Source organism: Schistocerca nitens, chromosome 5 (genome assembly GCF_023898315.1).
Source record: "Schistocerca nitens isolate TAMUIC-IGC-003100 chromosome 5, iqSchNite1.1, whole genome shotgun sequence".
Taxonomy (NCBI): domain Eukaryota; kingdom Metazoa; phylum Arthropoda; class Insecta; order Orthoptera; family Acrididae; genus Schistocerca; species Schistocerca nitens.
Window position 1 is genome coordinate 429,742,629 of NC_064618.1, and position 24,718 is coordinate 429,767,346.

The window sequence follows — 24,718 nt, forward strand, 5'->3', positions numbered from 1 at the left end:
GGTATTGTAACAAATAATGCAATAATAAAACACAAGGACCAGTACATAAGTTCTTTAAAGGCTACTGAAGGGGATTATACCAACAGAATACGTGGGTTGAAGGAGCGTTACACTGATCTACTGGCCATCAGTCCTCCAATTAGAACACACTTGTCTTACAAGAACAAAGGGGCCACAGACGGTGCTCCAGGAGTCGACCTCTGAGAAGGTCCGGCAACAAACACTTTCGCAAGCGGTGAGATAGGCAGCCAATAGTTGCATTCACTTTACAAGATGGTTACTCAGATTAGTGGCAGTCTAACGAATGACTAATGATAATCTTGCTGAAGCTACCTGATGTTCGATAAAACAAATGCAGCGATGGAACAATACCCCAAAGCCGGAACCGGCGGGCTGCACTACGTCCCTAGAATACTGTGTTGAGAGCGTCCGTAACGAGAAAGGAATCACCACCACCATAGTAGAAGAATCACCAATCGGCCTACAATCAAGAAAGCTGTCAAAACTACACGCCTTACCGGACAGCAGCAGCAAGGCAAGGAAACTTACACTGCCCTTACATACACCAATCCCCAGGTCAGGTAACTTAGGCGTTATATGTCACCAGACAGGAAAACACCGCTGGTTGAACTTGACAAATTGTAACAAGCCGAGCGCAGTAATTTGTATTAAGAAGTCGAGGAAAGCTAATCAGATCTACTTTCTCCAAGCACTCCTCTTGCTGCTCTTCGCCTCAGCGACACGATGAGCAGCAACACGAACCCAAGCCACTGGAGAATCGCGAGATACCACAATGGTGGAGGTTTCTCTACTTGGATAGAAATGCACTCGATTTTGCTGGATGCGGTTTACAACGAGGTCGTGCACCCTCGTAACCACAGCCTTTCCATCCGGCAGTCCATGCTTGCCGCCAGCGGTCCTGGCGTGTTCTGGCACTGCACGGACCTGGCTCCTCCTGAGTCCCCAACCCAACTCGCACACTCCACGACCCGAAAAAACAACGACGTCGCTCCAAAGATAGGGTAACAGTTACTACATACCGATAACCGCTGCTGCTGCCACTAGCGGAGAGAACGCGCTTGCGAAACCGAGTGGCGCCAGTCAACACGAGAAGAAGACACACAACCTCATCCATGCAAAGTAAACGATATCGTCTGGCCTCCAAGAGAGGGCGGAAATCTACAAACAGCAACAACGGGGGCCGCAGCATGGCTCAAGGGCAGCCATATAGGTGCAGTATTTCTTGGCTTCCGAACAGCACTTGTCTCCAAACCATAACTACGATGTAAAAGAACGATCATAATGGGTATCAAGTGAAATTTGAGACCGCATTGAGGCCTTTTTGGTAGGGAATACACAGCATGTTAACTTGAATGAAGAAGCATCGTCAGATGTCGAAGTAACTTCATGTGTTCCACAGGGAATTGTGTTCGGACCATTGTTGTGCATGATGTATATTAATGACCTTGTGGACAATATCAATAGTAACATCAGGCAGATGATGCACTTATCAGTTATGTACTGTCTGAAGGATGCTGCATAAACGTTCAGTCAGATCTTATCAGATTTGAGAGTGGTACAAATATTGGCAACTTACTTTAAACGTTAAAAAATGTGAAAATGTGCACTTCACACAACGAAAAACCTTGGTATCCTATGACTATAACATCAATGAGTCGCTGTTGGAATCAGCCAACTATTACAAATACTTGGGTGTAACACCCTATAGGGACATGGAACGGAATTATCACATCGGCTCAGTCGCAGGTAAAGAAAGAGGTATACTTAGGTTTATTGGTAGGAAATTTGGGAAGTGCAGTCAGTCTACAAAGGAGGCTGCTTGCAGTTCACACATGTTGGATCCATCCTAGAATATTCCTCAAGTTTGTAGGACCCGTTTCAAATAGGAGTAACAGGGGATATTGAACGTATACAGAGAAGGCAGTACGAATGGGCACAGGTATGGTTAATCAGTGGAAGAGCGTCACAGAGATGCTAAAGGAACTGAACTGGAAGACTCTTGAAGATAGACTTAAACTGTCCCGAGAAGTCTATTAACAAAGTTCCAAGATCCGGCTTTAAATGGTGACTTCAGGAATATACTATAATCCCCTACGTATCACTCATATACGGACCGTGAGAATATGATTAAAATAATTATTGCTCGCACAGAGGCATCCAAACAATAATTATTCCCGGGCTCCATACGTTAATGGAACAGGAAGAACCCTAATAACGGGTACAATGGGGCGAACCCTCTGTCATGCACCTCACGTTGGTTGGCAGAGAATGTATGTAGATGCAGAGGGCGCTACTTTGCAAAAAATTTTTCATACCACGCTCAGAGGGACAAAGATGTATTTAGCAATATCGCTTTGAAAATCACCACTTATAGCACTGAGATGTAACCTTCTGTTCCACATTTTGGACTTTCCATTTTCTCTGTATTGTGTCAACGACGAAGGAATCACTAAAGCTTTTTATATGTTTTGTGGGTCTGTGCAGTTTTTTTACACTTTTGAACTCCCCAGTCCGTAACACTTTGAAACACTTTCATCTTATGGAAAGAAGCACCACTAAAACAAGTCTGCCTAGACTTGCAGCTTCTGACACCGCTGTTTGGAGATATCGCTTGAGCCCGTGTAAGAAACTGCGAGCTGCGTTTCGCTTCTGAGAGTGGCCGTTACGTTTTGTTACTATCAGAGATAAGTCACGTCTCATCAGTGAAGGTTCTGCCCAGAGATAGGTGTTGTTCGTCTTCTTATTGAAACGGCCTAAAATTTTGATAGGATAAAGAGTAGTTGAAGATTCAAATATGTAACGAAAGTAATATCGGATACATTATCTGTAGCGTTAGATACCAGAAAACTGTGTACATCAATACCGTACCATGGAAGCGACGTGAAGGTCAGTAGACAGCTTACGGGTAAACGCACAACACATTTCTGAGGTATATGTACTGAGAAGCGTATGGTACGATTTCGCACACTTGACTGTCAAGCTGCTGGATTCTGTGACATATTAAAATGAAAGGCAAACCCACTGGGCAGGAGTGTCAGCTCTGATAGTCTATGTGTTGAGATGTACTTCAAGAAATGCGCATGTCCCCAATACATTTTCTCACCAAATGCTTCTACTTGCCGTTATGTAAAAACTTAATCTTTCGACAACGCTCTTATATGCATATTATGGAAGGAAAATGACTTCTTAGCTACCTTTTGGTTTCAGTAAAACTCTTTGGTGAAATACAGCGTCAAATAAATACTTATCCACTCATAAGACGCTTAGGTTGCTTTATTCATATTATGCAAACATTAGTTACACATGAAAGCATACATTCTGTCATCCCCGATTTCCGTAACGAGTGCTTCATTGTACCATACAGTCGACAACTAAACTAGTAAAGTTTTTACGGAATATTTTGGCATATTATTATTCGCGAGCTGTTGTTGCAGCTAAATGTGTTTTAAGTGCTGGTATACCATCCGGGTTACATAGGTGTGAAACATAAAACTCTTCCATTCCTAACGTTTCGTCCAGAGCTGCGTTGGGCAACTTCAGAGAGCCTCTTGGTTTCACTGGGTCTTTGCAAATCGACAAGATTCAGCCAAAGCAGGAGCGTCTCCGAAGATGCCCAGTGCAGCTCTGGATGAAACGTTAGGAATGGAAAAGTTTTATGAATCACGACCACATATCTTGGAAGATTTACCAGCGTCTAAGACAACCGAGCCTTCAAAGTTTTCGTTGAATAAATATGTGTTAGTTGGCTTCAGTATCTGTAGAGGCTTTCTCCTCGTTCACGATTAGCGGCTAACCATTCTGTGGAGGTTCCTGAAGAGATGGCGCTGTTCTCACGCTCACACACTGCAAAAGCATTTTCCTGTGTAAGGAAAATAAATTTGCTACATGGAGAAAATGTACTTTACTGCTTGTATTATCATCTGAACGAACACCCATAAGAATGGCCATTCAAACTTGGGCTGAACAATAATACAATAGAGTGCGAACGACAAGAAAGCCTACACCATACTGTTCACACACCTAAGCTCCATATCCACGCACCCACTTCCTTGCATGTTGTTGGGCCCGTCTGTACCGCGCTGCATGGTGTCGTGGCTGCAAAGGTTGACCTCGGCATTGATGTCGGGAGTGAAGTTGTGCATCATGGATCCTATTGCGCACAGTTTTAGTCGTAACACGACGTCCTATGGCTGCACGAAAAGCATTATTGAACATGGTGGCGTGGCTGTCAGGGTTCCTCCGAACAATAATCCCTAGGTAGCAGTCATCCACTGCAGTAGTAGCCCTTGGACGGCCTGAACGAGGCATGTCATCGACAGTTCCTGTCTCTCTCTGTACCTCCTCCATGTCCGAACAACATTTCTTTTACTCCGAGACGCCTGGGCGCTTCCCTAGTTGAGAGCCCTTCCTGGCACAAAGTAATAATGTGGGCGCTGTCGAACCGCGCTATTGACCGTCTAGGCATGGCTGAACTGCAGACAATATGAGCCATGTACCTCCTTCCTGGTGGAATGACTGGAACTGATCGGCTGACGGATTCTCTTCGTCTAATACTCGCTGCTCATGCATGGTTGTTTACGTCTTTGGGTGGGTTTAGTGACATCTCTGAACAGTCAGAGGGATTGTGTCTCTGATGCAATATCCACAGTCAACGTCTGTCTTCAGGAGTCCTGGGAATCGGGGTGATGCAAAACATTTTTTGATGTGTGTATTTAAATATTCACCCAGGTGGAGAACACATTCATCCAAAAGAGAGACTAGTTTGTTAATGTCGTCTCCGTCGAATGTTTGACATTGTCGAAGGAGCCTGCCCCCCCTTTCACCTCTGCTTTCACAGCTTCATCGCTATCAGAGTGAACTCCTCGGAGCGGTTCTTGAAGTATGGGAAACAGACGAAAATCGGTTGGGGCGAAGACGTACTGTATGGCGGATAAACAGTGAACCCAAGTTGTCGGCTGTGTTGCAGATGTCGCAGCGCCAGTGTATGGTCTGGCACTGTCATTCTGTAGGAGAGGGTGCTCCATGTGTAGACGAAATCCTCAAATTCGAAACTCCATTACAGTGTGCTGCTTCTAAGGCATCGACAAAGTTACGTTACACATCGCCACGTTACACGCTATAATTCGGAGCCGTCTATGACATGAATAAAAATGTTGAATGTTTATAAAGTAGGCCTTATTTGAAAAACTCTGAAAATTTCCACATAAAAAATTCGGAGGTATCACTTTTCGCCACGTCCATTTATAATTGTGGCATCAGAATGATCGCCCAGACGTCCTCGAATACAGCTTTCTCTAAATGAACTCGTTTACGTTCCTGCTTGATAAGGATTCTGAGCTTTAAAACAAAACCTTATAAATAGTGGCACTAGCCTTTTGTGTGCCATTTTTCTCTTCTACCGGCGCACTGCAATATGCCAGAACCGTTCCAACAAATTTTGGTCGTCCTTTTGGCATACGTGTTCACCCCTTTTCATATCGCTTCTTAGTATTCTCTGAAGACATTTACGATGTGTCATGCTGAAAATGTTCACCTGCAATCTTATAATTGCATTCTATCCGGCTCCCTCTCTCTATTACATTATCCTGTCTTTATCCACGTAGAAGGAGAACTGCGATTCATTGTCGCAAGCGGAAACTTTTTCCACGTCAGTTTGCTCTTCTACGTGCTCCTACACGTTTTTTGCTATAAACCGCAGCACCATGTATGAACGACCTTCTAGTGCTGCTGCTCTTCTCTGATAATTCGTTGATGTATCCAAGAACGTCAGAGGTCTGATGCTCATGCGATATTAACTTCGCCTCTGCTGGAAATTCACGCTCCACTGATATAACTTATTGGATTCCATTTGTCAAATATTCACCGAGCCAATGAAAAGTATGCGAAGAACTTCCGTATCGTCGTACTGTGGTCAGCACTGGGCAGTGTGGTACAGTGGCAAACACCATTTGGAAACCTAGGAAGACAGAACATTCCTGAGCACCATCATCTACTGTCTGCATGTTCTAAGGTTGCTTTGACTAATGATGCAAGTAGTGCTTAAGCCCCGATTTAGTGCAACTCTGCCGTCTTATAAAGAAATTCGTGATTCTACAAGCAGTTTCGTAAAGCTATTCGAATACATAAGATGGTACAACTCACATTTAAAACAAATCGCACGACTAGTGCAAGTCAGGCATAGATTGTATAACTGAACATCACTGTGAAAATCTCTCCTAAGATCCTATAAAAATTACTCAAGGCATAGTTAAAAGCTGTGTGATGGAGATCGTGTTCCACCTTTTTAATCAGAGTACATACGTATGGAAATGAATAATTGCTGATGATATTACCACAAGCCATGAATCTGTGGTTCGAAAGAACAGAATACGCGTGAATCAAGCGGAATGTAGAACACTTCAGTATAGTGGTCTGCATAAGGAACATGGAAACACGCTCTGCAGGAATCTGCCAAATCAATTCTACATTCAGCATCTTCACATCTGGTAATTTAGGGGTAGAAAATGGTAAATTAATATCTACCGATGGGGAAAGCTCTGTGAGAACTGAACTCTTCAATTTCTGTACCATGCGTCATCTTCTAGTACTCAGAAATGGGGTACTTTGCAGGATGTGTGCACAAGTTGTCGGCGGACTAATGTTGCACCTGAAATATAAGTAAATATCTTCACGGTAAATGATGACAGCCAAAACAGTTGCAGGATAAAGATTTATTAAAATTCTTGACCAAGGTTTCGGTACATATAAACATACCTTCATCAGCAGTAAAATATCTAACATTACATCCTGCAATGGAGAATAATAAAACAGTTGAGCCAAAGGCATCGTCAGTAGCTAAGACTGTTTTGGCTGTCGTCATTTACCGCGAAGGATTTCAACAGTTGCTGTTTCAGCCATGTTTAAAATCTTGAGATAAGTTAATATTCAATAAATGATGTAGGACAGTGGAAATGAGAAAGATGAAATGCAGTTTAACTGTGCTGACTTCACATCAAGCAAACAAACATATTAACCACTTGGATTTCAACGTGCACGTTGAATATAAGTAATTGCCGGCCGGAGTGGCCGAGCGGTTCTAGGCGCTACATTCTGGGACCGCGCGACTTCTACGGTCGCAGGTTCGAATCCTGCCTCGGGCATGGATGTGTGTGATGTCCTTAGGTTAGTTAGGTTTGAGTAGTTCTAATTTCTAGGGGACTGATGACCTCAGAAATTATGTCCCATAGTGCTCAGAGCCTTTAGAACCATTTGAATATAAGTAATTGCTGCAAGACTCCCAGCAACATACATAATAACCTAAATGGCAGGAGTAAGTGAAGAAAGTGGCTGCAAAACTAAGAATTTTTAGTATACTGCAGCCCCGTCAGGAACTGTGATTAATATATTGAAAACCGCCTCAGTTGCGAAAATTTTCTGGTCTTCGCCCAGGTTTCGGCTAGAATAATCTAGCTTTCTTCAGAAGCATAAAATTACTATAACATGCCAGAGTATGGCATGTTATGCTCCCTGCCGCCGTTGGATAAGCAACTGCCAGCAGCTAGCTTACTTATTTCTTACATAGTTTAATTCTTAATTTATTTTCGTGTTTTTGGGTACTTGCATTGTTTAATTCATAAATTTCTGGCTTATTATAGTATTTGAGAGTTGTAGCATCGCGCTTTAGTACCTGAATAATGTAAAATCGCTTAGTCTCCTTCTGCTGCCGAGCAGCGTGTCAGCAGTACGCAAGTAGCAGCATTACTGCATTTACTAGGCAACCTTGTATTTTAATAACCGTTTAAATTTTGTGTCGAATTGTTTGTACCCTGTAGATTAGTTCAGACGTTCGTTGCACAACAGTTTTTAAAATGGATAGGGACTGTTACTCCTGTGTTCGGATGCGGGCTGAGTTGGCATCCCTTCGCCCCCAGCTTCAGGCAGTGTTGGCTTCGGTCACACAGCTTGAGGCTGTTGCCAATGGGCATCACTGTGAGGGTCCGGATGGGGGTTTGTCTGGGACGGCCAACTCGTCCCACGCATCCCCCAATCGGACGACGGCTGTGGCTGCATGGGATACTGCTCACTTTGAGGCTGACCCCTCACCAGTGGTAGAGTGGGAAGTCGTCTCGAGGTGTGGCAGGGGGCGAAAGACATTCCAGAGGGCTGAACGGAAGGCCTCGCCAGTTTGTCTGACTAACCGATTTCAGACTCTGCCTCCGGCTGATACTGATCTTCGGCCGGACATGGCTGCTTGTCCTATTCCAGAGGTTGCTCCTCAGTCTGCAAGATCCAGGCGGTCGCAGAGGGTGGGCGTATCGGTGAAATGAAATTAAATGTCGTGTGGCTAGGGCCTCCCGTCGGGTAGACCGTTCGCCTGGTGCAGGTCTTTCGAGTTGACGCCACTTCGGCGACCTGCGCGTCGATGGGGATGAAATTATGGTGATTAGGACAACACAATACCCAGTCCCTGGGCGGAGAAAATCTCCGACCCAGCCGGGAATCGAACCCGGGCCCTTAGGATTGACATTCTGTCACGCTGACCACTCAGCTACCGGGGGCGGACGGGCTTATCGATAGTTGGGAGCTCCAACGTCACGCGCGTAATGGGGCCCCTTACGGATATGGCAGCCAGAGAGGGGAAGAAAACCAATGTGCACTCCGTGTGCGTACCGGGGGGAGTCATTCCTGATGTGGAAAGGGTCCTTTCAGATGCCATGAAGGGTACAGGATGCACCCATCTGCGAGTGGTCGCTCATGTCGGCACCAATAATGTGTGTCGCTATGTATCGGAGGAAATCCTCTCTGGCTTCCGGCCGCTATCTCATTTGGTGAAGACTGCCAGTCTCGCTAGCGGGATGAAAGCAGAGCTCACCATTTGCAGCATCGTCGACAGGACTGACTGCGGACCTTTGGTACAGAGCCGAGTGGAGGGTCTGAATCAGAGGCTGAGACGGTTCTGCGACCATGTGGGCTGCAGATTCCTCGACTTACACCTTAGGGTGGTGGGGTTTGGGGTTCCGCTGGATAGGTCAGGAGTCCACTACACAGGGGCTACACGGGTAAGAGGGGTTGTGTGGCGTGGACTGGGCGGTTTTTTAGGTGAGATGGCCTCGAGCAAGTACAGAAAGGGCAACAGCCTCAAAGGGTGCGGGGCAAAGTCAGGACATGCGGGGACCTAGCAGCAATCGGTATTGTAGTTGTAAACTGTCGAAGTTGCATCGGTAAAGTACCGGAACTTCAAGAACTGATAGAAAGCACCGAAGCTGAAATAGTTACAGGTACGGAAAGCTGGCTTAAGCCAGAGACAAATTCTGCCGAAATTTTTACAAAGGCACAGAAGGTGTTTAGAAAGAATACATTGCATGCAACTGGTGGTGGCGTGTTTGTCGCTGTTAGTAGTAGTTTATCCTGTAGTGAAATAGAAGTGCATAGTTCCTGTGAATTATTATGGGTGGAGGTTACACTCAACAACTGAGCTAGGTTAATAGTTGGCTCCTTTTACCAACCTCCCGACTCAACAGCATTAGTGGCAGAACAACTAAGAGAAAATCTGGAATACATTTCACATAAATTTTCTCAGTATGTTATAGCCTTAGGTGGAGATTTCAATTCACCAGATATAGAGTGGGACACTCAGATGTTTAGGACAGGTGGTAGGGACAGAGCATCGAGTGACATTATACTGAGTGCACTATCCGAAAATTACCTCAAGCAATTAAACAGAGAACCGACTCGTGGAGATAACATCTTGGACCTACTAACAACAAACAGACCCGACTCTGTAGGCGCAGAATAGGGAATCAGTGATCATAAGGCCGTTGCAGCATCCCTGAATATGGAAATAAATAGGAATATAAAAACGGGAGGAAGATTTATCTGTTTAGCAAGAGTAATAGAAGGCTGATTTCAGACTACCTAACAGATCAAAACGAAAATTCCTGTTACGACACTGACAATGTTGAGTATTTATGGAAAAAGTTCAAGGCAATCGTAAAATGTGTTTTAGACAGATACGTGCCGAGTAAAACTGTGAGGAACGGGAAAAACCCACCGTGGTTCGACAACAAAGTTAGGAAACTACAGCGAAAGCAAAGAGAGCTTCACTGCAAGTTTAAACGCAGCCAAAACCTCTCAGACAAACAGGAGCTGAACGATGTCAAAGTTAGCGTAAGGAAGGCTATGCGTGAAGCGTTCAGTGAATTCGAAAGTAAAATTCTATGTTCCGACTTGACAGAAAATCCTAGGAAGTTCTGGTCTTACGTTAAATCAGTAAGTGGCTCGAAACATCATATCCAGACACTCCGGGATGATGATGCCATTGAAACAGGGGATGACACGCGTAAAGCTGAAATACTAAACACCTTTTTCCAAAGCTGTTTCACAGAGGAAGACCGCACTGCAGTTCCTTCTCTATATCCTCGCACAAACGCAAAAATGGCTCACATCGAAATAAGTGTCCAAGGAATAGAAAAGCAACTTAAATCATTCAACAGAGGAAAGTCCACTGGACATGAAGGGATACCCATTAGATTCTACACAGAGTACGCGAAAGAGCTTGCCCCCTTTCTAACAGCCGTGTATCGCAAGTCTCTAGAGGAACGGAAGATTCCAAATGATTGGAAAAGAGCACAGGTAGTCCCAGTCTTCAAGAAGGGTCGTCGAGCAGAAGCACAAAACTATAGACCTATATCTCTGACGTCGATCGGTTGTAGAATTTAAGAATATGTTTTTTGCTCGCGTATCATGTCGTTTCTGGAAACCCAGAATCTACTCTGTAGGAATCAACATGGATTCCGGAAACAGCGATGGTGTGAGACCCAACTCGCTTTATTTGTTCATGAGACCCAGAAAATATTAGATACAGGCTCTCAGATAGATGCTATTTTCCTTGACTTCCGGAAGGCGTTCGATACAGTTCCGCACTGTCGCCTGATAAACAAAGTAAGAGCCTACTGAATGTCAGATCAGCTGTGTGGCTGGATTGAAGAGTTTTTAGCAAACAGAACACAGCATGTTGTTCTCAATGGAGAGACGTCTACAGTCGTTAATGTAACCTCTGGCGTGCCACAGGTGAGTGTTATGGGACGATTGCTTTTCACGATACATATAACTGACCTAGTAGATAGTGTCGGAAGTTCCATGCGGCTTTTCGCGGATGATGCTGTAGTATACAGAGAATTTGCAGCATAATAAAATTGCAGCGAAATGCAGGAAGATCTGCAGCGGACAGGCAGTGGAAACTGACCCTTAACATAGACAAATGTAATGTATTGCGAATACATAGATAGAAGGATCCTTTATTGTGTGATAATATGATAGCGGAAGAAACACTGGTAGCAGTTACTTCTGTAAAATATCTGGGAGTATGCGTGCGGAACGATTTGAAGTGGAATGATCATATAAAATTAATTGTTGGTAAGGCGGGTACCAGGTTGAGATTCATTGTGAGAGTCCTTAGAAAATGTAGTCCATCAACAAAGGAGGTGGCTTACACAACACTTGTTTGACCTATACTTGAGTATTGCTCTTCAGTGTGGGATCCGTACCAGGTCGGGTTGACGGAGGAGATAGAGAAGATCCAAGGAAGAGTGGCGCGTTTCGTCACAGGGTTATGTGGTAAGCGTGATATCGTTACGGAGATGTTTAGCAAACTCAAGTGGCAGACTCTGCAAGAGAGGTGCTCTGCATCGCGGTGTAGCTTGCTGTCCAGGTTTCGAGAGGGTGCGTTTCTGGTTGAGGTATCGAATATATTGCTTCCCCCTACTTATACCTCCCGTGGAGATCATGAATGTAAAATTAGAGAGATTCGAGCGCGCACGGAGGCTTTCCGGCAGTCGTTCTTCCCGCGAACCATACGCGACTGGAACAGGAAAGGGAGGTAATGACAGTGGCACGTAAATTGTCCTCCGCCACACACCGTTGGGTGGCTTGCGGAGTATAAATGTAGATGTAGATGTAGATGGCACAGTCAGCATTAAAAATTAAAACTTGTAGTACCGTGGTACCATGTCGAATTAAAACTACTTACCGGAACCGTGCGACTGCTACGGTCGCAGGTTCGAATCCTGCCTCGGGCATGGATGTGTGTGATGTCCTTAGGTTACTTAGGTTTAAGTAGTTCTAAGTTCTAGGGGACTAATGACCACAGCAGTTGAGTCCCATAGTGCTCAGAGCCATTTTTTTGAAAACTACTTAACTGAAGTCAAGCCCCGGCCTCACTTCACCAAGCGGTCGGCTGGCAGCGGCAACTACGTTGGCACTGACCGTTGCACGCGGAATTGCACTGAGCACATAGCAACTCGTGCGCATGCGCATAAGGAAAGTTAAGGCTGTAATCATTGGCTGTCTGTATATCACGTGTAGGGAGCTAATAACCGTAATTGTAAGCAAACTAAGCATTATGTAGGTGAAGTCCCTATGTGTATTAACTATACGCAAATTGTATTAAATTGTAGGAAAATTTCTTGGTTGGGTATATAAAGTTTAAGGATTACCTTTATGACTTTAAGCACGTATGGTCATCAAGTAAAGTATCCCCACCAAACATGACTAATAGCGGAGCACCTTACTTGTCTCACTTATATAAAACCTTAATCATTATCATAATTTAATTACGGTGTAACTGGACGTACAACGCCCCTGTCATCACACGTAACTACTACTGACCGACATAGGTTACGCATATTAATTAGAGTGTGGCGGAGGATACAACATCTCGGTCATCACACTTACGTGCTATTGGTGGTTCACTTGACCTATGTCGGTCAATAGCACATAAGCGTGATGACGGAGATGTTGTACCCTCCGCCAAACTTTAATTAATATGCGTGACCTATGTCTGTCAATAGCATAGATGAATGTACCAATTATGAATCAAAGTAAAGGAGAACTTAGCCTTAACTCTCAGTCTGCGCACGCGCACGAGTTGCTATGTGCTCAGTGCAATTCCGCGTGCAACGGTCAGTGGCAACGTAGTTGGCGCTACCAACCGACCGCGTGGTGAAGTGAGGCCGGGGCTGGACTTCAGTTAAGTGGTTTTAATTCGACATGGTACAACTGTACTATAGGTTTTAATTTTTATTGTTGACTATGCCATACTCTGTCATGTTATAGTAATTTTATGCTTCTGAAGAAGGCTAGGTTATTCTAGACGAAACATGGGTCAAGACCAGATAATTTTCGCAACTGAGGCGGTTTTTCCAATATATTGGCTGCATAACTCTTCAGACTGAATAATCCAACAAGATCTTCTAACCAGCTCAAAGGTAGACCCACGTATCTAAATATTAGCTCACCTTTGCAATTCATCACAAGTTCACCATGCAAAATTAGTGAAAATAAAACCCATACTGTGGAAACACCACTCGAATAAACCGAGTGGAGCATTCTGTCTATTAGCTGTCACTTCGAATAAATGTAACATTGCCACAAAATATGCTGAACTGCTGCCGCCGCGGCTGACTCGCGTCTACCCACAGCACGTTTCCCAGAACGAGTCCCGTCAACTAACAGGCGGCGATGTGATTGGCTGGGAGCGTGCGAAAACGACCAGAGTTAACCATGTATCTGTTGCGACATCTCTGGAAGGTACATTTCCAAGACGTAAGAGAAATTCAGACCCGGCCTCAACTGGGCGCTCAAATTAATCCAGTGTCGACAAGCGAAAAATTGTCCCCGACTGGGACTCGAACCCGGCTCAACTGCTTCAGCTATCCGAGCACGCATTCCGTCCGACTCAGGATCTCAACTTTTCGCACACTACACATGTAGCACCTGTGTCCATTATACTCATTGCTCGCTGCATCGCGCTGGATTTCCGCAAGAGTTAGGAGAGAGAGTGCATCCATAATGGAATGGTGCTAATGACCGTCAGCTCGTATATAATCAAATAAGAGTGCTGTCTCTTCTTTCAGACACCACACATATCAATATATACATGCACCTTAACATGCACCTTCAATGCGAATGCAAGCCATGTTTGAACTTTTACGGGAATCAGGTGAAGCTGCGAGCAGAGAATGTGAAGGACAGGGTGTGCTACAAGTGCGGTATGCGACAAGTTAAAATTTTGTGTCAACGGAAAGTGTTCTCGGATAGCCGAAGCGGTTAAGGTGACCGTAAAAGAGAAAATCCGCGTTCGAATCCCGGTCGGGCACAAATTTTCACTTATCACTGATTTAATTACGATGCCAGAATTAATTTCATTTCATCATATATATGTAAGGTAATTGTGTCAAGAATATATAAAGAAAGTACACCTATTTATCAAATTGTAAGTGCCACATAACACACAAGTTTCGAAATACCCTCTGCGATCAAAAGTATCCGGACACCACCAAAAATATACGTATTTCACATTAGGTGCATTTTGCTGCCACCTACTGCCAGGTACTCCGTATCAGCGATCTCAATAGTCATTAGACATCTTGACAGAGCAGAATGGGGCGCTCCGGGGAACGCACGAACGTGGTCAGGTGATTGGGTGTCACTTGTGTTGTACGTCTGTACGCGAGATTTCCACACTCCTAAACATCCATAGGTCCACTGTTTCCGATGTGATAGTGAAGTGGAAACGTAATGGACAAGTACAGCACAAAAGCGTACAGGCCGACCTCGTCTGTTGACTGACAGAGACCGCCGACAGTTGAAGATTGTCGTAATGTGTAATAGGCACACATCTATCCAGACGATCACAAAAGGAATTCCTAATGGCATCTGGATCCACTGCAGGTATTATGACAGTTAGGCGGGAGGTGAGACAACTTGGATTTCATGGTCGAGCGGCTGCTCATAAGCCACATATCACGCCGGTAAATGCCAAACGACACCTCGCATGGTGTGACATTCGACGATTGAACAGTGGAAAAACATTGTGTGGAGTGACGAATCAGGGTACACAATGCGGCGATCCAATGTTAGGGTGTGGGTATGGCGAATGTTCGGTGAACGTCATCTGCCAGCGTGTGTAGTGCCAACAGTAAAATTCGGAGGCGGTGATGTCTCGATGTGTTCGTGTTTTCCTGGAGAGGGCTTCCACCCCTTGTTGTTTTGCGTGACACTACCACAGCACAGGCTTACACTGATGTTTTGAGCACATTATTGCTTCCCACTGTTTAACAGCAGTTCACGCAGTTCTAGGCGCTGCAGTCCGGAACCGCGATGCTGCTACGGTCGCAGGTTCGAATCCTGCCTCGGGCATGGATGTGTGTGATGTCCTTAGGTTAGTTAGGTTTAAGTAGTTCTAAGTTCTAGGGGACTGATGACCTCAGATGTCCCATAGTGCTCAGAGCCATTTGAACCATTTAACAGCAGTTCGGGGATGGCGATTGCATCTTTCAACACGTTCGAGCACCGGTTCATAATGCACGGCCTGTTGCGGAGTGGTTACACGACAATAACATCCCTGTAATGGACTGACCTTAGCAGAGGACTGACCTGAATTCTACAGAACACTTCTGGGATATTTTCACACGCCGACTTCATGACGGGCCTCACCGACTGACATCCATACCTTTCCTCAGTGCAGCACTCCATGAATAATGGACTGCCATTCCCCAAGAAACCTTCCAGCACTTGATTGAACATGTATGCCTACGAGAGTGGAAGCTATCATCAAGGCTAAGGGTGGGCCAACAATAAACGGAATTCCAGCAGTACCGATGGAGAGCGCCGCTAACTTGTAAGTCACTTCGAGCCCGATGTCCGGATACTTTTGATCACATAGTGTAATAGTGTACTATTAAAGTAAGCTGAATCTTTTCTGAACTTTTACCGATTATTTGAGAGAAGATTCTGTTCTTTCAGGATAATCATTGTGGTTCAACTTTGAATATCCTCTAGGATCCGAAAACGACGGGCATCTACAATATTAATTTGTAAACCTTTGCAGCTTTCACTCTTTTTCGAGTATCGGAGAGGACAGGCTATTCATGAGATTTTCGTAACAGTGCAAGGACGATGCTGAAATCTCTCTATGTCGACGGGACCGGAAACGGCATGTAAGGTGTTGAAAGGTTTTGTTGGCCTTGGCAGTAGAGAATGCTTAGTGTGAAAACTACAATCGACGAGTTTTAGTGAAATGCTGCGGCATGTTCAACCCCAAGACGCCGGTAAGCCCCTAAAGTCTGCTGCGATTAAAGGTGTACTCCTCGAGCAGGTGGACTACTCTATCATTAAGGAGTCGGTGTGTTAAAGGTGGGGCGCGCCACGCGGCTAAACGCTGTGTCGGCGCGGCGGGCTCTTTGCAATATGCAGGCTGTTTCAGCGCTACTCGGAGCCGCCGGCTCCGCCACTCATTGATTACCTGTTGAAAACACTTGTATTATTCACCCTGCCGGTTGCAAAGGCTTTCCGTTCTATTGAAGGCTGAACGACCACTCAGCCGCCTTGACGGAGCGCTTTGTGCCGCAAACAGTAAGTGGTATTTTTGTTCCAACTTTTTTATTACATTTCGCACAGGTTCAGAGGATTTTGAAAGCTGGGTGAGCCCACTAGTGCCGACATTTCTGAGAGACCCTTTGTGAGGGATTGTCTGAATACCTTTGTATGAATTTTTGTTGCGTTTGCTACGCTCAGCACCCGTGCTGATTTCAGAAAAATTGTGTTTGTTTATACTTCACAGTTTCTCGTTTACTGTAACACATCCTTCTTAGTCATAAAAAGAAGGGAATCATCGCTTAACAGTCGTTATTAGAGAGACCTGAGGATAACACAGTGATACGAATGTGTCTCGCCAGAGAAACATAATAGTTCATAATAATTCACCTTACTAAACCTCATCTCCTATTGTCAAACTGCTTAGCCTACATGGTAAAAAAAAATAGTCTGTTCTATTGCCGCTAGTTGGCCTGCAGTGGTCATGAAGTTAATCATGATATGAATCCCATTGGGAAGAAGTAATATACATCTGAATCTGCATCTATATTGATACTCTGCAAATCACAATTAAGTGCCTGGCAGGGGGTTAATCGAACCACCTTCACTACAATTTACTATTATTCCAGTATCGAATAGCGGGCGGAAGGAACGAACACCTACTATCATTTCGAGCTAGCTCTGATTTCCCTTATTTTATCATGATGATCGTTTCTCACTACATAGGACGGCGTCAACAAATATTTTAGCCTTCGGAGAAGAAAGTTGGTGATTGAAATATCTTGAGAAGATTCCGCCGCAACGGAAAACGCCCCGGTTTTCCTGATATCCGTCTGAAATACTGTGTAATGTCCGAGATAACGAACTAACATCGAAATTATAATATTCCCGCCCTCCCGCGAAATGGAGACAGACTCATACAGCGATTGCTGTATTCTAGATGTAGAGCAGACTACTTTCAGCCGCCACTCTAGGGGGTCCAGGCAAATACATCTCTTGGGGATATCAATTGCCGGCGACAGGAAATAAAACGGGATTGTCAATTGGCACATTTGCAGGGAAAAATTTCTGCTGAACCTGAGTATCTTACTGGGATAATCGGCTTTTCGCGGGTGGTCTGTTTGTGAGCTGGCGAAGCCTACGAATATGAAAAAAAGAAAAAAAAACATTGTTGTAGTGAAAAATTGATCTGCATCTGATCTACGCTTTGCAACACAATTAAACGGTCGATTAAACTACGTAACTGTCTCCCATTAAAATTCAGACCTTCGAAATTTTGATCAAAGGTGCTTATAGCGCCTGTAACGGTGCAAAAACTGGGCACCATGCAACGTCATCCTCGGCGCAGGGACGCTTCAAACAGCAGGGGTCGACGCTTGGGAAAAAGTCCAGTGTTCAGAAGTTTATTTTCTGAGCTGGAAGTTAGGTTAATGATTTCAGAATAAAAATTCCACTCTGCAGCGGAGTGCGCGCTGATGTGAAACTTACTGGCAGATTAAAACTATGTGCCGGACCGAGACTCGAACTCGGGAGCAGTTCCTTTCGCAAGCAAGTGCTCTATCAGCTGAGCTAAGGTAGGTGGCGAGGTACTGGAGGAATTAAAGCTGTGAGGAGGGGTCGTGAGTCGTGCTTGGTTAGCTCAGCTGGTAGAGCACTTGCCCGTGAAAAGCAAAGGTATCGAGTTCGTGTCTCTATCCGTCACACAGGTTTAATCTGCCAGGAAGTTTCTTAGGTTAATGATGTCACATTGAGACAGGATTTCGTCACAATTCCGAACAACGCCTACGTGGACGTATACGATGGGAAGGTCACCACACCACCTCTTATCCACAGTTCACTCTTTCTTTCGATGCATCTGCCGTGGAGGTCAGGACCGTGAATCACTGCATAGAAATCACGCTGTTTTAATGGCTAACCACGGAAAACGTTTCCGGCACACCGCCGCACAGGTCTCAAGAGGTGGCGAAAAGTGCATCAATGAAACACTGAAACACTTTCCACACCCCTTAGATTCCACATCTACCTCCAGATGCCTCGTAAGCCACCATATGGTGCGTGTTGGATAGTAGCCTGTAGCACTAATAGTCATTTCCTTTCGTGCTCCACTCGCAAATAGAGCGATGGAAAAATTACTGTCTGCATACATCCGTATCAGCCCTGTCTCCGTGGTCCTTACACGAAATGTATGTTGCAGGCAATGGAATCGTTCTGTTATCAGCATCATATACCGGTTCTCTAAATTTTTCTCAATTGTGCTTCTGGAAAAGAACGTCACCTTCCCTCCAGTGATTCCCATTTGAATTTGAGTTACGCTTTGTTCGAATCCACCGGTAACAAATGTAGCAACCCGCCTCTGAATTGCTCCAACCTGGTGCGGCCAGTAACAGTGGGGTTCCACTAGTGTCCTATATGCGGTCTCCTTTACATTTCTAAAATTCTCCCACTAACCGAGGTCGACCTTTCGCCTTCCCAACTACAATCCTTACACGTTCATTCAATTACATATTGTTTTGCAATTTTATATCTAGGTATTTAATCGGCGTGACTGTGTCATGCACCACACTACTTATGCTGTACTCGACATTATTGGTTTGTTTCTCTTACTCGTCTGCATTAGCTTATGTTTTCTAGCTGCCATTCACCACATCAACATCCCACCGACATGCCCACAGACAGGCTCTAGACCAGCGGCAGGACGCCACTCAGGTGAATGCGTGTCGAAGTCTCTGTACAGGTTCCTAGTGACCGCACCCTGTACACCAGGGGCAAAACTGCGGTCGATACACCGCAAAGCGGCAGAGCACGTTCAGTGGGGTTTGCAGCCCAACGATGTCTTTAAGGAAGTGTTGAATCGTCAGGAGGATGACAGCCGTGTCGAACGTTGTCAAGAACGTCGCTCTGTGGCTCATAACCCTGTGAAATGTCGTTTTCGATCAGGAAATATATGGTAAACAACACCTAATCGGAAAGGTTGGGTTCATTGACGCCCTTTATACCACTTCTTTAGGCCTTTTCTTGTCGATTCTGAGTGTCGTTGTGTCTGAAATAATTTTCTCGGCCACCCATAACGAAACTGCGTGATTTCAAAGCTGTCCATCGTGCTTCTGACTTCCATCGCAGAGGCGTCAAAAGAAGGATTGAAATGTAGGTAAAAGGGCGTGCGATGACCCTCCCGTCTGGTGAAATGTCCACGGCGGCACTGGGCAGAGCTGTGGTGAAATTTGATAGCAATATGGTATGTATTGGCCCACCTTACACCTAACATGAGCTGAGCTTCAACCTTTTCTTGGTATTTGCCAAAACCCTGCTGTTTGAACCGTTGCGTCGAATTGCGCCATGCTGTTACATATACATCATAGAAAAGTATGCAGAACGTTTACAACTCTAACGCCCCTGTAAGTACACTTCACTGTCAGGAATTCATGTTTTTTAACTTCTAAAATTCTTGTTTTAAATCAACAGTTTTTATCAGTAGCAAAAGACGCAAAATATGCTACGCAGCCCAAGAACTCCTACTGTGAAAAGACGGCTGTACTATTCACCAACATCAGCCACGTAAATAAAGAATTCTCCACCTGAAGATATCGATGTGAACCATCTAAAAGCATAGAGGCAAAATAAACAAGTGACTGACGCAGAAACTGTTTTATTTGTATTCCACTACGGGGGTTTCAAATAAGTGATTTCAAATAAGTGATCCTGTAATGGGTTGCGCAATGCGAATAGGCTGGAATGATGAATTGCTGAAGGCAACTAATGTGAAAACGATTCTCGCTTTGTTCATCGACACTTTTAGTGGTGAATTTCATCCTCTACTGCGTTTTTTTCAGTCGAATTGGCGACTTTTCTGTGTCTGCCTTATCGTTACCTTCTAGTAGTCATATTTACTGACTAGTATGCGAATTTTTGAAACATATACAATCTCGTGGTTTGTCATTCAATACCCTGTGCACTAATTTCAAGACGCAATTTCAACCAGTGTTAGGAGAACGTGACTCTGTCATATAAATCTAGACTTGTCGATTCCCTGGGTACTAGCCGAGAATACGGCTGTTTTCGCTCATTTAGTGAGACATGTCATGCAAATTCTTCTGTTCGTAATGACTATTTAGTTTCACGCAGACCACCAACATTTTCTGTAGGACTCAACCAGTACAAGCTTAAATTTTTGACTTCAATTTAGGACTTTCCTGTCTTTGCTTTTCAAACACAAGATTTATTTAACATCATGTCCGCTATTATTCCGTTTAGTAATTTGAACGTTTTACGAAAGGAATGCTCTGATTTATTCGGATCTTATCTGCGTAGTGTCCGAAACCTTATAACACACCATAGTAGATGTGACTAATGTAACACCCAATACCTCAAAGGAATTAAAGGTATTGGGTGTGACATCAATCACATCTACCAAAGGGCAACAACGAGAATGGTACAGAGATAAGGTCTAGCCACTTACAGAAAATTTAGGTACTCAAACAGGTGTGGACTTGATTCAGGATTAATTCCTGCATTCAACTCAACTGATTATTAGCGGTAAAGTTTTACCTATCGCCATATCACAAAACACGTATTTTGTACGCTTATAAAGTCTTCTTTGTACCTGCCATTGACACTATTGTTATTATTCTCATTATATTATTATTACTATTGTCACTTTACCGAAAGCAGCTACATCAGAACACGTAAAACCAGTATTACCGCTATTACTTCAGAGGATTATTTACTCTCCTTCCAGTACAGGCGCTCAAATAATTTTAATACCGCTGTTTCTCATGTATCTACGATACAAAAACGGTAGTGCATATGTGAAACCCAGGTCCGATGTAAGAGTGGGCCTGATGGACCTAATTAAATAGTAAAAAACAGTAAATAAATAGTAAAATAAAAAAATATACGCAACATAGCGCGTTTCCGAAGCGGGCACGTAAGTACAGACATGTAGGCACGGGGTTAGTGTGGTGTTCGTGTCTTACCGACATGCGTGCTGTAAACGCGTAAACCTGAACTACAGCGACAATATTACCAAATGCGTCCAATCAGGTACAATGTACTGTTATTCTTTTTTTGGTTGCCGAAAGACATCCATCGGAGTGTGAAGAATGTTTATGGGGCAGCATGTCCATCGAAAAACATCGTTGGGGAACAGTGCGACACGGGGTGTTACAGCTTCATGATAGCGCACGTCCCCATATCGCACACGTAACGCAGAAGATAATGCCGAATCAAGTGGGAGACACTATAGTACTTCTCTCGCTACGCGATTACCACGCCTTCGGTCCCTTGGGGTGAAGGTTCGACGATTCCTGTCCGACTAGGACGTACGGCAGGCATTTACGTACCTGAAACTTCTTGGCAGATTAAAACTGTGTGCCGGACCGAGACTCGCACTCGGGATCTTTGCCTTTCGCGGGCAAGAGCTCTACCAACTGAGCTACCCAAACACGACTCACGCCCCGTCCTCACAGCTTTACTTCCGCCAGTACCTCGTCTCCTACCTTCCAAACTTTATAGAAGCTCTCCTGCGAACCTTGCTCCTGAAAGAAAGGATATTGCGGAGACATTGCTTAGCCACAGCCTGCCAGGAAGTTTCATATCAGCGCACACTCCGCTGCGGAGTGAAAATCTCATTCCAGTTACGTACCTCTTCACGTAGCACGATACCATGTTTTGCCAAACGGTTATCTTCAATCTAGTGCATCGGTGGCTTGAGTGCCTCAGTACTCAGGGCGATCTTGCCTTCATGGCGTACTATTCCCGCCCTATACGGCCTTAGCACTGAAAATTTTTCGTCACCCCTTATAACCTCTTGCTCCTTATCCGCACAGCTAGTTATCTGACAATTTTGCGCACTTCGCTTATTACTGGCTACGCAATGAGAATAAATCTATATTTCTTAAAATTCGCATACGAGTAAAGGACGAAGTGTGCGCAGTCACCGAGCGAGGTGGCGCAGTGGTTAGCACACTGGACTCGCATTCGGGAGAACGACGGTTCAATTCCGCGTCCGGCCGTCCTGATTTAGGTTTTCCGTAATTTCCCTAACTTTCTCCAGGCAAATTGCGGGATGGTTCCTTTGAAAGGGCACGGCCGACTTCCTTCCCCGTCCTTCGCTAATACGATGAGACCGATGACCTCGCTGTTTGGTGCCTTCTCCCAAACAACCCAACCCCAACCCTTACAGCAGTCTTGTGTGGTCGGCGGTACTTACTGGCCGGCAGGACGGTGAAAACGCAAGGCTCGCCCTGGCTGCCCACGGCGTTCACAGCGAAGCAGAGCAGGTCGCCGTAGTCGGAGCCCGTGATCGGCGTGTAGGTGAGCAGCGACGTGGTGCCAGAGGCGCCCCGCATCCTGTAGCGCTCCTCCGGCACCGCGGGCAGCTGGGGAAACTCTCCAGACTCGGACGTCGACACCGCACCGCCACCTGCACCAAGTCCACATTCAGACAGTATCACAAACGGCCATCATACAGCTACAATGGTTGTATCCACATTTGGTCTTATTATTGCAAGATATTTTGTAGCTTTGATCTTGATGTGAAGAGCACCGGACCATCAGTCTAATTTCTCATGCAGCTAAAGTCTTTCTGACAGTGTTGAATAGAAGGTTATATGGCAAGCTGGATAGAGGGATTGCAGAGGAACAGTTCGGATTTAGAAGAGGAAAAGGAACAAGAGATGCTATTGGCCTGCTAAGAACTATAGGGGAAAGGTATACGGAAAAGGGTAGAGAAATCTTTGCCGTTTTTATAGATTTAGAAAAGGCTTTTGACAGAGTTCAGTGGAACAAGCTGATGGAGACCTTGAAGAGGAAAGGAGTGGATTGGAAAGAGAGACGACTGATACACAATCTATATTTACACCAGAAAGTAAGGATAAGAATTGGAAATGAAATGTCAGAAGGAAGCAGCATTGGACGAGGTGTTGGACGAGGTTGTTGCCTTTCCCCACTGTTGTTTAACGTATACCTTGAAGAGATTATTGCGAAAAGTTTAGATGGGAAAAGAGGAATATGTATTGGTGGAAAGAGAATAGAATGTATAAGATTTGCTGATGACATGGTATTAGTGGCAGAAAGTGAGCGGACAGTGAATAACATGCTCAAAGATCTGAATGAAGCTTGTGTGGAATATGGGATGCAAATAAACACAGCAAAAACAAAGAGTATGGTCATCAGTACAAGATGCCGACTGTCCAATATTAAAATAGGACAATCTACCATTAGCCAAGTAAGTGAATTTAAATACCTCGGAAGCGCAATAACTGAAGACTTGAAATGTCACCAGGAGGTGAAAACTCGAATTGCCATGGCGAAGGAGGCATTCAACAGAAAGAGGAGACTCTTATGTGGCAAATCAGATAAAGGACTAAGGTAAAGGCTTGCTAAATGTTTTGTCTGGAGTGTGGCACTATATGGGGCAGAAACATGGACTCTGAAACGAGAGGATGAAAAAAGGTTAGAAGCATTTGAGATGTGGATGTGGAGGAGAATGGAGAAAATAAGCTGGATGGATAGAGTGAGTAATGAAAGAGTATTGGAAAGGGTTGGTGAGAGAAGATGTCTGCTGAAGGTTGTAAGAGAAAGGAAAAAGAACTGGTTGGGACATTCATTGAGAAGGGAGTGCTTGCTAGTAGATGCTTTGGAAGGATTGGTTTGTGGGAGAAGACTGAGAGGAAGAAGGAGATACAAGGTGATAGACGACATAAAGGGAAGAGGAAATTATGCAGAACTAAAGAGGATGGCAGAAGACCGGACAACCTGGAGAACTACCATGTGAAAACCTGCCTTTAGGCAGAACACTGATGATGATGATCATCATCATCTTTTCTAGCTTTTTGTGATTAAATGAGCAAGCTATGTAGACAAAATGAGAAGATATTTTAGAAACTCTTAGTTCAGTGTGCGCAGAAAAAGCGAAAATGTAGTTGGTGCGTAAAAGCAGACAGGCAAACAGGCAATGAAAAGCATATTCTGAAGCGCTTAACCCTAGTATACCCTAAACCCCCTCATACTGGGGCGACAGAAAATCTTCCTTAAGAAGTGAATGTAGTACTGACAGCACTTTAAATATGAAAGGCTGCAAAATATTCATAAAGCTTGTAAGAGGCCCATGACTAAGGAATTTATTGCTATCGCTCTCGAGCAGATGTAATTTCGATGGATTGCTCACGCGCTGCCTGCGATATGTAAGCTATAAGAGAATCTCAGACCAGAGGGCAGTGTGTTGGCTGCAGTAGGATCTGTGTGGCAGTAGGAGTAAGTTGTAGCTAGCAGTCGTGTGTATCGAGTTGGCTGGGCCGGTCGTGGGGAGCGATAGCGCTGCCTGAGCGATGTAGTATAAGGTAAA

At 44.7% G+C, this 24,718-nt stretch overlaps 1 protein-coding gene across 1 annotated transcript in view; it reads right to left on the minus strand.

Moving 5' to 3' along the window:
• The window catches only part of LOC126260507 (nephrin-like), an 871,736-nt gene that overhangs the window by 88,469 nt on the left and 758,549 nt on the right, over positions 1–24,718 (minus strand). The window contains exon 11 of the mRNA XM_049957838.1: positions 22,583–22,795. Coding sequence (XP_049813795.1) covers positions 22,583–22,795 — 213 coding nt within the window. The remainder of the gene's footprint in view (positions 1–22,582; positions 22,796–24,718) is intronic.